General features: G+C 43.1%; 2 protein-coding genes across 6 annotated transcripts in view; both read left to right on the forward strand.

Moving 5' to 3' along the window:
* On the forward strand, positions 1-7,904 carry si:ch211-154o6.3 (uncharacterized protein LOC563854 homolog). The gene is made up of 13 exons (XM_042422963.1): positions 1-493; positions 2,618-2,736; positions 3,166-3,416; positions 3,794-3,917; positions 4,225-4,346; positions 4,892-4,978; positions 5,165-5,254; positions 5,564-5,652; positions 6,293-6,515; positions 6,632-6,754; positions 6,906-7,071; positions 7,276-7,361; positions 7,521-7,904. The coding sequence occupies exons 1-13, from the start codon at positions 404-406 to the stop codon at positions 7,619-7,621; spliced, it is 1,671 nt and encodes a 556-aa protein (XP_042278897.1). The 5' UTR covers positions 1-403; the 3' UTR covers positions 7,622-7,904.
* Positions 7,660-16,118, forward strand: part of LOC121905077 (PILR alpha associated neural protein) — a 20,357-nt gene continuing 11,898 nt past the window's right edge. Inside the window, exons 1-5 of one of the 5 annotated variants that reach the window (XM_042423059.1) lie at positions 7,660-7,748; positions 8,984-9,040; positions 9,241-9,650; positions 10,655-10,733; positions 15,312-15,458. In XM_042423059.1, coding sequence (XP_042278993.1) covers positions 9,030-9,040; positions 9,241-9,650; positions 10,655-10,733; positions 15,312-15,458 — 647 coding nt within the window. In that variant the 5' untranslated portion in view covers positions 7,660-7,748; positions 8,984-9,029. Of the gene's footprint in view, positions 7,749-8,453; positions 8,473-8,983; positions 9,041-9,240; positions 9,651-10,654; positions 10,734-12,822; positions 13,071-14,797; positions 15,119-15,311; positions 15,459-16,118 lie in introns of those variants that run through there. The other 4 variants (XM_042423062.1, XM_042423063.1, XM_042423060.1 and 1 more) reach the window with 4 other exon arrangements.

Consider the following 16,118-nt stretch of genomic DNA (forward strand, 5'->3'; position numbering starts at 1 on the left):
TTCACTATGCTCTTGCCCTTCCTGTTGTCAGACTGATTTTTAGCTGCTGCTTTCTGAAATAACTGCATGTAATATCAAACATGTCACACACTGTGAGGTCTGCTGAAATTAATACCTCTGGAGACGGTGAATGCACAGTCGTTATATTTCTTATTAACAGTTTTAAGGCAGTTGTTTAACAGTCCACAGGATGTCGCTGCGAGGACAGATATACACACCGACTGTAATCGTCAACATCCGGCGACACGTCTCACACACACACCGCCGAGCCATTTCTTTATTTACACCTCTGCAGCCCATTTAATGTTGTTTCTTCGACACTTTCTGACAAGTTGAGCCTCAGTCAGACAGTTCAGCAGTGTAAAGTTAACCTGCGTTGCTTTAGACAAGCTCAGAGCTGCAAATGGGGGAGGTGAGGAAGCTGCAGAAGAAGTTAAGGCAGATTGGGAATCTGGAAATAAAAATCAGTCTTACCCCAGAGGAGAGACACAAGGTACAGGAACACTTTATCTTTTTTTTTTTTTTTAAGCTGTGCTCTGTGTGTGACCAGTGTGACTCTGTGAAATCCTGAATAGATTTCCCTCAGGTGTAACAGCAGGTTATGACTGCACCTCAGACTTCACTACAACACAGACATGGGTTTAATTTAAATGAATAAGAATAAATATTCATCTTCAGTATCTTGAATAATGACACACAGGTTGAGAGACAGCCTGAAGTGTACAGCTTCATATTCATGCACAAAACACACCCTCTGAGTATCAGATTTGGCACATAGTTTGAAAGCTCATGGTTTAATAAAGATAACATTTTAACACTGCTGGTATATACAAAGTTTTGAAGTAAGGCTTCTTAAACTTGAAATAACAGTGTGAATATCATGAAGAAGAAAAATGTGTGATTAAAATGAATTCATAATACTGATGGGATGAATAATTTGACAGTTTTTTTTCTGCAGGAATTCAGTAGATCAGAAACTCACACTTTGAGAAGAATGCATCATATAAAAATAATTACTTCAGGAAAGCAGTATCTGAATTTTATAAGTTATGGCTGTGCCCTACAACATTTTTTGAACTTTCCTTACATCCCCTAACTGGAAACAGGAAAATAAATGCATACAGTGTTGTCCCGCACATCTACGTCAGTGGCTCGGTACCCAGAATGATTGTTTTGTGGGTCAGAATAAGCAGCTTTTTCTCAAACTAACAGTACAACATTAACAAACAAGCAACTAACCAGAACACAAAATAATTCTTAAAATACTGTAAAACAAAAACAAAAAGTCACATTTCTGTTAGCTGACAACGGATCATGTTATTGTTGAAGATCCCCCCAGACATGCTTTAATGTGTGAAATACGCTACTTTGAATAATAATTGTGTAATAATTGTGTCTGATGTGGTTTTTCCACAAAAAAATTATCTTTTTAAAATCCTTAATTTCATCTCCTCCATCTCCCTAATTAAATTCATTCTCAGTGTTTGTGCACTGGAGGCTTCAAGTTTCCACATCACACTTGTATAAGTTGAATATTGGACCAGGATTGGCTTCTTGTTCCTACAGTTGGATGTAGGTTTTCACATTCATCTGCTGAAAGTTTCTGTCTGCTCACTGAGAATCAGATTTGAAGGGGTTAAGGCCTATGAGCAGGATTTGTGACATTACAACTGGTTTTGAAGCCAATCTTGGTCCAATATTCAACTTACACAAGTGTGATGTGGAAACTTGAAGCCTCCAGTGCACAAACACTGAGAATGAACTTTACAGTGAAGTAGAAGACGTCTTGTGTTCAGCAGTTCAACTTCTGAAATTAAATATATTTGCATATTCATAGATTCTAGATTTTTTTTCAATGTGGGAGAAGGAGGAGATGTAGTTTTAAGGATTTTAAAAAGATAATTTAACTTTTTTTTTCTGGAAAAAACATTATCAGACACACTTCATTGTTCTAATCAGAGTAGTTTTTTATGTCTTAATACATGTCTGGAGGGGATCGTTAAATAAAAGATCTGCCACCGCTTCTCATGAGAGACAGATTTTTTAATGATCAAAATCAAAGCAGCACAGGCTGCGATACCCTGACAGTCAGTCCCTAAATTGGGCCAAGCTCCAAAAACACTGCATCCTACATGTCCCACAATGCAATTCAGTGATGTCTTTTGTTGTGTGTTAGACACTCCCTCTATGGTAAATATCTGTCGAACTCCACGCCTCCGGTTTCTGTTAAAAATGTGTTGTCTCCAAGTCAAAACTGAGAATACCTTGAATTATTTTTAAGATTGTTTTTTCTGTAATTGTTTTTTTTTTTTAAGATTAAACAGCTGTTTTTCATAGGCTGTGTAGTACTCCTCATAATGAGTAAACTGACCTTTATGTGTAAAAATAGGTGGAGTGCTTCTTTAACGCAGGAAACAGCCACTTGATATCAAGTTGACATGCCTAATTTGCTCATTCATGCATATTTCATAACTCACAATCAGACAGGAATACGGCGTAGCTTGAGAGTTGCGATGTGATAAATCGAGACAGGCAGAGTATGTTGGTTGTGCATATAAACAACTTGTGGATTTAGTAGCTTGGTTTACAACCAATCTCGTGTCTTCCTCCCTCTCAGATCTCAAGGAAGGCGGAGCTGCGTTCCAGATTGGCTGAGCTTCAGCTGCAGCTTTCTGGCCCGCAGCAAACTCTGGGGATTGTGGGAGACGGAAAAAAGGAGAAGATGAAAAGACAAGTGTAAGGAAGTGAGGGAGAGGTACCAGCAAGAGGGGGCAGATGGAGAGAAGCATAATTCTTCAAAAGCAACAACATTCACTTTGAAGCCTTTGATCTTTTTTGTATGTCTATCCAAACACACTGGAGGTCAAATACTGTCACGCTTTAAGAAAATGGAACTTTCTACTGTTCATAATGTGTCATGTAAACATCACTCAGGGATGCCATCCTCCCTATTAAAGGCCCTGGGGTTGTTGTGCAGATTAAGTGAAATTGGCATGTTTGGATGTATACATCAAATTAAATGAAATGTATTCCTCCTAATACACAGACTAGGTGCTCATTAACAAGTAGTGTTTCTGTGGGACTCTACAGGTATGCTAGCTGTCACAAAGGATGCTGTGTGCATCTTGATTATTCATTCAGCTCTTGCTTTCTGCACCGGCACAGGGACGATGCCCCCGAGGCCCTTCCATCACAAACGCCTCCAGCCTCCAAGATCCTTAAGGGAGAAGAGGAGTCCAAAGCTCAAGCAACACCAGCGCCGGCTGCCAGGCAGAGGGACACAGAAGGGGGAGCAGAGATACACAGACAGCGGGAAACGATAGAGTCGGCCAAGGTGTCAGATCGCTGCCGAGATGTGTCAGGAGACTGTCCAGCCCGAACAGAATCTGACAAGGAGCAGCGACTGCGACAAGAAGGTGGGGTAATTAGGAAAAGTGGCTGAAGAGAAGAGTGTTGTTACAGTTTATTGTAGGCAGTTAAAAATACAATTCAGTGCCCTGATTTGCGATTATTATCTAAAATCAGATTATTCATGTATTGCCCGAGGAGTCCTAACAAGCTCTTGTGGCTGCCTGTATTAAAAACAACAGGCTGCATTTGCTTCCCTGAAAACAGGACCCACGTTTTGCATCCTTGGAGCTAAATTAGCCCCACGCTTCACAGCGGCAGACTAATCCATATTGAAGAACTCTCTAGATTAACAAGCTGGGGTGCTGATGAGTCAACACTGCTAATTGCACAAATCTTTTCTTTTCTGTTTTTTTTTTTTTTTTTTTTTTTTTTTTTTTTACAGATGCTGAATTTACATCCCTCAAAGCATCTTGGGAGAAGGCAAAGTTCCGCTTGAGGCTGTTGGAGGGTCACAATGACATTGTCACCTGTGTGGTTGCCGTTGACAACCTGGTGGTTTCTGGAAGGTAAAGCTGAAGGAGCCCTAATTTGCATAATGGATGTGCAAAGTGAACATTTCACCTAATTTATCACTTAATACGCTCCCGCTCTTGCTCCCTCGCTGTCTGACATGTATTTGTTTTTTCTTCCCCCGCCCTGATCGCTCCTCTCAAATCTCCTGTGGTTTATGTCGAACGCCTTTTAACTTTGCTTGTTTTCGCTGCCTTCTCGCACTCATTTTAACTCCCTCTACATCCTCCTGGATCCTATGTTTCTCACTCTGTCCAATCACTCTCTCTCTCTCTCTCTCTTTCTCTCCCTCTCTCCTCCCAGCCGAGATACGACAGTGAAGGTGTGGCATGTTCCCACAGCAACGGAGCACAAGAACCTGGGGGGTCACACTGGTGGGGTCACCTGTCTGTCTGCCCCTCCCCCTGAGTACTGCAAGAGGCTGGGTGAGGACACGCACACGCACACACATCCACATCCCACATGTGCACCGACTAGAGCTGAGTAATGCCTGTGTCCTCAGGTCTGGTAATTATAAGAGCAGTTCATCAGATCATCCCCGGTGAGAGATAACCACAGCAGACACTTAAGAGAGTTCACTGTCTGTCTGAAGCAGGCAGCCTTCAATCACTTGAACTCCAAAGGCCTCTCCGGGCTCGCCTCCTACACTCCCTCCCCACCTGCTTCCTCAATTTAAAATACCGAGTCGAGGAGCGCACGGCATAAATGATGCAGCTCCGTCAAGCTATAAGTCACACTGTGTTCATCAGACTAATTATTTGATGATTTCTTTTGATAAATCGTGTATTCTGAGTTTCTTTTTTTAAATTTTGTACATCATCACTTATTTACATCTTCCTCTCTGCTTGATGTTTTTGTCTTCATGTCTCTTTCTCTCTCCTTTTCTGATTCCTTTTCCCTCCTCCTCCTCCTCCTCCTCTTCTTCTTCTGTCCTCTCCCGCTCTTTTGTCTGTGTTTGCCCTCCTGCCAGCTTGGTCCCTGTCTTTGTCCGACAAGGAGAGGTTTATTTTGAGTGGCTCTGCAGACTGCTATGTGAAGATCTGGGCCCTGAGCATTGGTATGCTAAACCACACAAACATGCACATGCAGATATACATATATATATATTAAGGTAGAAAGAGCCTCAGGGCTCTGTCTGGTAAACGCGTTTCTGTGTGTGTTTGTGCATCGTAATCAATGTAAGCCCGTGTGACTGGTGGTCTGTGTCCTGTCAATTAAATTAGTACTTTGCTGTTACCTTTAGGGCAGTGTGTTAAGTCTATCTACACGTTCAACGCTGTGACCTCTCTCTGCTTTGTGCCAGAGGACGACGGCTACATCATCACTGGTTCAGGTGTGTTTTTGTGCATTTGTGTGGGAAAACTAAGAGCTAGTGACACAGTGGACAAAGTAACTGGAGCATGAATTTGTTGCATCACATTTGTATCTGATATCTATTTCTATATGTGCTTTAGAGCAGACATGTACATTCACTCTCGTAAGAATGCGTCATGTCTTTACTAATATGTAGGCAGAATCTCACCCAGCGGCATCATCTGCCAGTGAGTTAGTGAGTGTAGCGGAGGGTTATCGGGCTGCATCAGAGAGATGGAGGCCAGCCGCCTGTCAGCACATATTAACCTCACGCTCTGTCACTCCTCAGACGGGGGAAAAGTTCAAGCCTGGAGCTGGCACACTTTCGAAAACTGCCAGTCAATCAATGCTCATCGGGAAGCAGTCACCTCCATCCAGGTGGGTGGGTCATTCACCTACCGGCCATGATATGCTGTCAACGCTGACGATGCTCAAGCTGTTTTCATTTCCAGCCAATTTTTAAGAAAGATGCAAAAACACAGCAACGTTTCTCTCTCTGTAGAAAGCTGTCTAAAGTAGTTTTATAACACTTGATTATTAGTTTTGTAAAAAGCCAGTTCTCAAGAAATCAAACAGCTTTTCTTGTTTATTGCTTTCAAATGGAAATCAAAGATATTTGTTGAGATGTAAGCCGTGGAGCTCGGCCAGTTTTACAGAGCATACTGTACATATTTTCAGCAAAAAAGGCTTTTTATGAATATTGAAATCCAGAGCTGCATATGCACATTTTTTTCAATTTGCAATCATCAAAATATGCCTAAAGCATTAAAGCGTAGCGCATCATTGTCATCCTCTTTGTTGTTTATCATGCAAAGCGCACAATCCATTTATAACCAACAGCGGCTCAGAAGCGTACATTCTGAAACTGTTCACACACTCTTCTCTTCCATTTACACAAACATACATGCTGCTCGCTTTTGCTCTATCTCTGTCCACACACATGTACACACACACACACACGCAAACTGGGTAAAGACTCATATCACCATGACAACCGTGTCTCCTGTGCCCTCTGCAGTCTCAGGGTCCGCTGGTGTTCAGCGGCTCGGCCGAGGGAGGGGTGTCTGTGTGGGAGAACCGGTGTTCGGATCGAGACCCCCTGAGGCTGCTGCATCACTGGAGCGACCAGGTGACGGGCTGTGGAGGGGGTCCCGGTGGGCGTCTGACCCTGAGCCCCCGGGGTGACCGAGTGCTGCTGGCGTACGGTCGAGCCTGGCTCAAGATCCTGCACTGGAGGACTGGTAAGCTCTGCAGTGAGAGTGTGTCTGTCAAAAACAGACAAAAAGATTAAAAAAGGAAAATAGATGTAGGAGAATTTGCATAATCCTTCCATCTAACATCTGTCCAATTATCATAGGAACAATGTCCAGACTGACCAATCACAGCAGCATCACCGGGGTAACAGATTGTGTTCACCAGACGGCGGGCCTCTTAATTGGCTCCTGCTATGATCTGGCGAATGGAGAGAGCACGCTAAATTGTAAGTCGCAGGGTAAACCAAGTGCAAACTGAAGTTACTCGCTTCACTCTGAGAGCGTGAAAGCACAATAAAGACTTAAGACAAAATCGAAACCACTTTGTTTTCCTCGGTTGACCCCTGTTGTCTTCGCCTCCCTCTTCCTCCCTCTCAGTGTTCTCTCTACCTCAGTGTCGGTACCTGGCCTCTCTGACCTGGCCGGAAGCTCCCAGAATCCTCTGCTTTGCAGCGTGGACCACAGGGAGCGGAGACCACCGGTGGGTCACTGGAGGTCGTGACCTCCTCGTATGGGAGCAGCTCCCCAGCTCCGGGAAGCAGAGGTGTGCACAATACCCGTCAACACTGCTCAGTGATAAAGTTTTCAGTCTAAACTGGTCAATTATATTCCGTATTTGCATATTCATTATTTTTTGGCTGAGGTCAACTGTATAGCTCATCCTGAAGGTATACTGAGATGTTACTGATTTTGACACACATTTCCATTGATATTAGGTGTTTTATTACTGTGGGTGTAAATATTACAGGGGTGACGTCACAGCGAAGAGAGACAGTCGATTGGACTCCTTGCTGGAGTCAGAGGGGGACACAGAAGATGACGAGGAGACTGATGGTACAAACACACACACACCTCAGTTTCACACACCCTCACTTCTTTATCTCCTGACTCACACGCCTCATGAGTAAGCGTGGAATCACAGATTACACTGTCATGTTAATTTTAGATGATTTGTGTCGTGACGAATTCTTCTGACCTCCTTGTTAAACTTAGACTACGAGGACGACGATGACAAAGATGAAGGAGAAGACGGACAGTCTGGCAACACGGAGGACGAAGGGTCAGGCTCGTGGCTCCGCTGCGTTCTCCAGTGAGCGCTGGTTTCCCACGGCAGATGCTGGGCTGAGGACACTGCGGCCCGCAGACATGAAGAAGAGGAAATGAGAGGGAGGGAGCGCAGTGACAGCAAAGGAGGGTGGAGGAGAGTGGAAGTGTGACAGAGTGAGTGTCAGTGTCGGAGAGGGAGCATATGAACGTGTATGTATGTGTGTGTGTGTGTGTGTGTGTGTGTGTGTGTGTGATAGACAGATTGTTTTCTATGTAAATACTATTTTTACATACAATAAAGCTGTCACACTGTGACTCTCACCTCCAGAATTTGCATCTCTTGTTGTCTTTTTTTTTTAATTTCAACCTGACCCTGCTTCTTCTTGAAACAACATTTCATCGCCCGCTCTGTCGGTGCAACCTGTGCAAATTAATGTAAATTAAATTTTATTCCATCTTTATTCCCCTCCTTTCTCCTTCCTCCTTCTCCTCCTCTTTGCTGTCTGTATTGCTGCCTCTTTCCTCTCTGGGGTGTCCTTGCAGTTTTTGTAAAAAAATAATTGAAGAGTTTGTTTTTTTTTTTAACCTCCCGCCTCTAAAATGAGCTTATTAATGTCTTCCTCAGTATCATTTCTGTTTGCCTCGTCAAATTCATTTCTTTTCCTCTGCGTCCCTTTAATTGAACCTGTTTAAAAAAAAAACACATAATTAGCATTTAAATCTCTTTCCAACAGTCTCTTGCCCTCCCTACATCGCTCTCTCTCCCCTCTCTTACTCTAGCAGACTCTACATGTCTCAGTCGCTAAGGCAACCGATGCTTTTTTTTTTCTCTCTTGCTCTCTGTATCTCCCCCTTTCTCTCTGTCTCCCTCTCTCATTCCCTCTCTCCACTGCCAGAGGTAGGCATGATAACTGATATGTGTCGGAGTGCATGTTTGTATCTGTCGGTCTCCCGGAGTGCTCGTGTGTCTTTAAGTGACATTTCTGTGGCATTTAGGCTGTTGTAGATAGGAAGTTACCTCTTTCTGCTCAAAGTGCCATATAGAGTATTGGCTCCGTGCATGACGCCTCTAATGATGATTAATGTGCCGTGCTCAGGTGTGTGCACTGTAAATGTGTGTGAGGGAGCAGGACAGACAGTGAGCGTTTACTTTTGGGTGTTTTTGCATGCAGATGTGCATTCTGTAAAAAACATGTGGCGCATAATTGAGCATTAAATTTAAATGCCCAGGGGAGTCTGGTTACGCTTTTTCTAAAAGAGGTGACAGTTGGAATTCTGCCAATACTATTGCTGGTTTCTCTGTTTACTTGCTCTTTATCTGCCAACATAAAAGAAGAAAAAAAACCTGGACCCTCCCCCTTTCTCTCCCTCTCTCTATTTCTCTCTTGCCCCTCTGTCTTATCTTACAGAGAGAGATGATCGGAGGAGCGGAGTCTCAGTGAACAGAGCGAAGCGATGGAGAGATGGTAAGATGAATAGCTTCAGAGGTGAAGTAGGGATGTATGGGCTGCAGATGCAAGAAATGTCATTCTGAGTGATGTCTGGCATGGGAATCAATGTCTGAGCTGTTGAGGTTGTGCAGGGCGCCTGTGGACAATACATTTTCCCAGCTAACTTCTCTGTCACTCCACCACCTCTCATTCTTTCTCCTCCACCTCTCTTCCAGCTCCATCTCTCCTGTCGCACGACTGACTGCCCTCGTCTCCCTCCTCCTGGTTGCTCTGGTGACACAGCCCTCCACCTGTAACCGTGACGACAGCGAGGGCGAGGAGCAGGTGGACGCCCTGTCAGTCCAGCTGTCCGTCACAGCCCAGGTCACACCCACCCCTCTGTGGGCGGTGGTCTGGGGACCAACGCAGCCTCTGGAGGATGAGACCTACCACTTCCTTTCCAGCCAGGAAACGGAGCCCCTGCACCAGTACGGGAACCAGCAGGAGGCCAGCACCGCCACGTCCGAGGACTGGCCTTATCCTGATGCAAGCATGCAGCCCCCAGAGGAGGCACTGCTGGAGTCCAGGAACCAGGAGGGCGCGGAGGATGGAGGAACGGAGGCGGAGGAGACGGAGCCTGAGGAAGGTGGGCATCAGGAGATGCACATGAAGGATTTCTAGAAAAAAGGTGGCCACGAGCCACACAGTCCATGTGAACACACACACACATGCCAGGAGTCCTCCTTGGAATTAGCTGTCACCAGGGGCGGACTTCAACGTTAGGCAAGGTAGGCAACTGGCTGGGGACCCCAACTGAAGGGGCTCCAAACAGCTATAGATTTATTATGATGTTTAGATGCGAAAACCATTGAATTATTTTACTGTTCTAACTCTTTATACAACAAAATAACTTACAAAAGGCTCCCAAACCACTTAAAAAATATGTAACTGTATACTTCAACTTCAGGGGAATACATTGTACTACTACATCTAACTGACAAATAAATGTTCCTGGTTACGTTCAGATTTTAATCACAAAATAAAACAAATAAAATATAATGCATTATTATTGATTAAACTGTCCAGCATTTTATAATTAAAAGCTCCACCTTTGAACATAAGTACATTTAAGTACATTGTGAGGATAATAACTCTCTTCCACTCTTCACTTTTAATTAAAAATATGAATTCAGGACTTTTACAGTATTTTTGCTGCGCGATATTAATCATTTTACTTAACAAAACAGTTTTGAGTACTTCTTATACCGCATTTCCAGTTAGAGAATGGTTGAACATAAAGCAAGACAGTGTTTGCCTGAGGCTTCCCAAATCACTAAATCCTCCCCTGGCTGTCTTCAGGGTGAAGGCTGACACCCTGCTGTGTGCATCCGGCTGCGTCTGTGGCGGGGAATGCCTAATAAAGTTCTCGTCACTCACAGGGAGGAATTTGCCACTGTCACACTGCAAGATACAGGGAAGACGTCATCGGACTGGTGTTATAGTTGGAGGCCAGAGTCTTGCACATCTAATTTCATGTTCAGCTGGCCCAGTTGATTTCTTCTTCTTTTGTTCTGGACACAATTATACATGGTCACGCTCTGAGATTAGTAACTGCATGAGTGTGTGTGTGTGTGTATGTGTGTGTTACAGTGGATCCTCAATTCTACGTCACCGTGACCATCTCCTCGCTGCTGATCCTGACGGCAGTCGTCATTACAGCCAAACTCTGGTAGGAACCAAAAGTTGATCCTCTATAAATATGTGTGTGTGTGTGTGTGTGTGTGTGTGTGTGTGTGTGTGGACCAGGTATTCCTCATGTTGTGGGGACTTGCCTCCCTTATGGGGACAAAAGCAAGTCCCCTTAATGTAAAAACATTAATTTTAGGGTGAAGACTTTGTTTAAAGTTAAGGTTAGTTTAGGGTTATGGTGAGGTTGGGGTTAGGCATGTGGTGGTTATGGTTAAGGTTAGGATAAGTCTCCAGGAAATGAATGTAAGTCAAGGTAATGTCCTCTGAAGTAATGGAAACACGACTGTGTGTGTGTGTGTGTGTGTGTGTGTGTGTTTGTGTGTGTGTTTGTGCGTGTGTTTATGGTCACATCAATGTTGCTGCCCCACAGCAGGAGGGTATTATTAGTTCTCCTAATTAAAAGGCGACAGGGCTTTTACGGTAAAAGTTATGGGTTGGACAATTTCTCATTATAAGACACACAGCAAGGTGCAGACCAGTGTGAGCTTCAATACAAGACGCCTCCCTTAATATGGATTTCAGGCACTTTAAATCTTATAGGGTTAAATGAGGAGACAGATCTGAGAATATTATTTTTAGACCTTGTGGATTACATTTGCTCTGAAACTTTTTTTTTTTTTTTAGAATAACATGTATTCTAATTAAAGCAGGAATGTGTTGAGGTCAGTTGTAGATTTACAGGGAACAGAGTTTCCCAACCTGGGGGTTGGGGACCAACATAAGGGGTCACATAAATCTAAGGGATCACAACATTATTAACAAGATTGAAAAGTTGGAAAAAAATTCTGCTGCACAGTTAGATTTACTTTTTCAGACTTTGCTTTTTTCCTTGTGAATTACTGATTAACTGTTCTCAGACATCTTGAATGTATTAAAAGAATCTGATAAGGACTAATCAAACCCTTTGGTTGACTTTGTTAAAACTTGTAGACATGCAAACAGTGAACAGGGGTCACAAGCAGCTTTGTTTTAAGTGGTCAAAAACACCATCAACTTAGAAATTAGTGAGAGCCATCTATAAGTGTTAAATGACTGAAGTATTCTGTGTTTAAAAAAATGGATTGAAACATTTTGTACTGAAAGATGAAGACTCAACTGTTTTAGTCATAAATGGATAAATATGGAAAGTTATATATTAGTACCAGATGTGTGTTGGATTAATGAAGAAGAGAATTTGATAGTTGTTGATGTTTTCGCATGTTCATGTTGATCTGTGTGCCTGTTGTTCAATGATTACGTAACATATTGCCCCCTTAAAGTGTGAGCTGAGTAATTGCTTACTAATGGCTTTATTAAGAACCCTGTGTTCCTGAAAGTCACAATTGGCACAGATGTGCCATTTAGTGCCATTAGAGTTGCAATGATTAAACATTCTCTATAGCCATTAGGACAGGCTGAGAAGCAAAAACAGATCTTTTCCCTTACAGGCTTGAGCTATAACACGGCTTCACTGGTGTCGATGTGTTTTAACATCCCACCGGTCATTAAACCTTTCCGGTGCATGTACACAGAGGGTTTGGGGTTTTGTATATGTTACGTTTTCAGGGCCTTGTGGGAAGTGCTCTCTTGCTCACATGGTCATTAGCTGGGAATGGGGGACTCATCTATGTGATGTAGTGGAGCACTTGCACGCTTTGCTGATCAAACCAATAATACCTAGTTTATTTGACCGCCGGGACTTCTCTCTCTTCTTCTCCTGCATTTCACACTTCTCTTTTTTTCTTCTTTTGTCAATGTCATTTTTTTTCTATCTCATCCACTTGAACTCCTCTCCTCTTTACTGTATTTCTCTTATCTGCTCATCTTACCCATATTTCTATTGTATCATAATTTTTCATTTCATTGCCTGAATCTGTATAATTTGTTCTCCTTCAGATCCCTTTATCACACTTGCTCTTAATCTCAATTTTGCTCCCACATTCTTACATTATCTCTTTGCTCTGCCTTTCCCTCTCCAACCCTCCCTCCCATTCCCACTTCCCACTTGGGCATCCTTCCCCGTTGCCTCCTAGGGATTTTTTTTTTCTTTCTTTCTCTGAATACCTGTGTCTCCCCCCTCCTTCCTTTAGGTTCTTCACTGAGTGATCATCATAGCCAGAACATACTAGAGCACTGATGATATAACAAGCCAATTTCACTATCTGCCGGAACGAGCTGCGCTTAACATGCTCCCAGCACCGCTATCAAATGCACCGGCAGCCTTCATTGCATTGATATGTTTTAGTTTTAAATTAGCCTGTCATGTATTGTTTCAAAAGAATCACTTATCTACACTTAATATTATTCATGAATCTTTAACGTGTATTTTGTATGTTTCCAAACAAGCACATTTCTGTTCTATTTGAAGTTCTATTTAAATTATATTTATACTTAAGTTCTATATTGTCTATTTATGATTTCATTGTGTGAGTTTTGCATGTCTTTCTTGTATTTTTTGTTGATTTTGATTTGTTTTAGTCATATATTGTAGGCCTAATTGTAATTAGATTTGTTTTAGTAAATATTTGAATGAATAAAAGGCATGTTTGTGTCTTATGAACCATTGCTGGGGTGGTGGGAGGGGGGGCACCTGGAGTGGAGCTCGCCTAGGGTACCAAATATGCTAGGGTCGGCCCTGCTCTTACTTATCGTTATTGCCTTGCTCTAGCTCTGCCGTCTTTGCACAGCCGGTACTCCTCTTATCTCCCTCAGCAGTCTCCTATCTCTCCTAGCTCTGCCAGTCCGGCTGCAGATCCACAGATAATCCTCCAGCTTGCCGTGAGCTGATACATGATAAGCCCCCTTTTCTCTCTGTTCCTGAGACTGGCCTTCGCTGTTGTTTCGATAACTTACTTCACCGGGCCCCCGCCGTGGAGGAAATCCCACACTGCTGGTGGATCCAAAGTGGCCTTACAAAGTGTGAATTTCAGGGAGTCAGACTGGAGACATGGCAGCAGCCCCTCTCCATCTCTCTGTCTCTCTGTGGTGCTATAGACTGGCACGTGCTTCAGTGTCATAAATGTGTAAATAACGCCATGTGTTAGATGGAGACACATGGGGGGGTTACAGATGGACCGAAATGACAGCCTATAGTGGAAATTGGCCACCGTCCAGTTCATTATGATTATAGAAGAGCAGCATATGTGCTCAGTGATTTTCCCAGCCTTAAAATCGTCAGTGTGGCTAATGGCATCAAGCGTGGCTGTGTTTTTGTGTGAATGTGTGCGTGTGCACATATATTTACGGAGATGAAGAAGAGAGGAGTCAGCCAGCAGAGGACAGGTGTTACTGAGGGGAGATGAGGGTGCACGATGGCTGTTATGGCTGTGAGAACAGCTTTGTTGTGCATCGAAATATTCTTTTGCAGCGACACTTATTTTATTTATTATATTTTTAAACAACCGACAATGCATGAACAGTGACAAACAAAACATAACACGCACAAGGGAAAAAACGATGATACAAAGCTTAAGTGACGAGAAGAAATAAATATACATACATTAATAATTATACTTAATACCCTCGACAATAATAAATATACACTTGGATGTTATAACATACTGTATTTGTGTTCCCTTCCGAAAAATAGTGCAGAAGAAGAGAAAGTATATGTACATATATGTGCATACTCACTCACACTTATACATTCATATATATACTGTACATGCACTCATACATATGTTATACTTGTATACTCTATATGTGCAGTGCACATTGTAAGAAATACACATAATGGCCAGTGTACTTCAAAAAAATATAAATTTAAGATGCCCAAAGGAACAAATACCAATTCATTATTCTTGTATCTTGAGTTTTTTAATAAAACTGTCACATGCATGTATTGATCATATCTTTATTGAAACATTCTCAAGAGCCTAAAGCGGTGACTCTTGACTGTACCTCTGTCATAACTCACTCGCCTCACTGAAGTATTGGCACATCACCTCAGTTATGTGTCTCTCTGTCCATTTCTTCACCTTGTTGTATCCCTCCATCCCTCCCTCCCTCCTTCATCCCACATCTCCTTCCCTGTTTCTCGCTCTGCCTCGCCATCCCCTCTGACAGTGTTTTAATGAGTCCAATGAGTGTACTAAGCCATTCAGTGTGCTAAATGGCTCAGCTGTTCTTGATGCTCTCTGACTTTGTTTCTCTGCCCCCCCTCCCTCCCCTCCCCTCTGTCTTTTCTCTTCCTTCTGTTTCTCCAAATCTGTTTCTCTGTCTGTCATTTCTCCTCCTCCTCGCTGTCTCTCCCTCCTTCTACTGTATTAATATCTGTCTTTGTCAAACTTCAACTTTCATCTCTGTTGCTATTCCTGTCCCCCTCTTTCCCTTTGTGTCTCTTCATTCCCATCTTTTTCTTTTTTACATTCCTGTCTGCTTCTTTCTTTTTTCCTCCACCATGCCTCTTTCTTGCTCTTTTTCTTCCTCTCTTCCTCACCCTCCATCCCTCTTCATCTTTTTCTTTCTTCCTCTTCCATGTGTCTTCCCCCAATTTCTTTCCTCCTTTCATCCTCCTCTCCTCATCTCTGTGCCCCCCTCCGTCTCCGTTTATCTGTCTCACTATCCCTCTCTCTCCCAGTTACGATCGCAGCTGTTCCCAGCATCCGCCCCCGCTTTCCCGTGGCGTGGCCCCCCCCCTCTCCCTCGCGCTCCCTCGTTCCCTCGCTTCGGAGGACAGCCGGCAGACGCTGCACAGCACCTCCTCCTCCTTCACCGACAGGGAGAGGTAATGAGTCGCCTCACCAGTCTGCCCGAGAGTGTGTGTGTGTGTGTAAATCTATGAGCCTGATGTGCATGTGTGCAGGGGCGGATTTAGTGGTTTGGGGGCCACAGGCAAACTCCGTCTTGCTTTATTTTCACCCTTCCTCTAACTGGGAATGTTGATATTGCCAGTGGTGGAAGAAGTACTCAAAACTATTAACACTGGACAGTAAAAATACTGCAAAAGTCCTGCATTCAAATTTGTACTCAGTGAAGAGTGAAAGAGAGGTATTATCAGCACAATGTTTAGTTTAATGAATAATAATGCATCATATCTTATTTGTTATATTTTGTGAGTAAAATATGAATCTGCAGCATAACCAGTAGTACGTAGTAGTCCTAGTAGTACAATGTTTTTCTTTTAAATACAAGTAAAAGTATACAGTTACATATTTTTAAGGGCTTTGGGGGGCTTTTGTTATTTATTTTGATGTAAAATGATTTAGAATAGTAACATAATTCAATATTTTTTATATTTAAACATCATAATAAATCTATAGCTGTTTGGGGCCCTTTTAGTTGGGGCCCCAGGCAGTTGCCTATTTGCCTAATAGTAAAGTCCGCTCCTACATGTGTGTCTGGATTCACGTTTGCTTCTTTGTGTTTGTGTTTGTGTGTGTGAAGC

This window comes from Thunnus maccoyii, chromosome 10, assembly GCF_910596095.1.
Source record: "Thunnus maccoyii chromosome 10, fThuMac1.1, whole genome shotgun sequence".
Taxonomy (NCBI): domain Eukaryota; kingdom Metazoa; phylum Chordata; class Actinopteri; order Scombriformes; family Scombridae; genus Thunnus; species Thunnus maccoyii.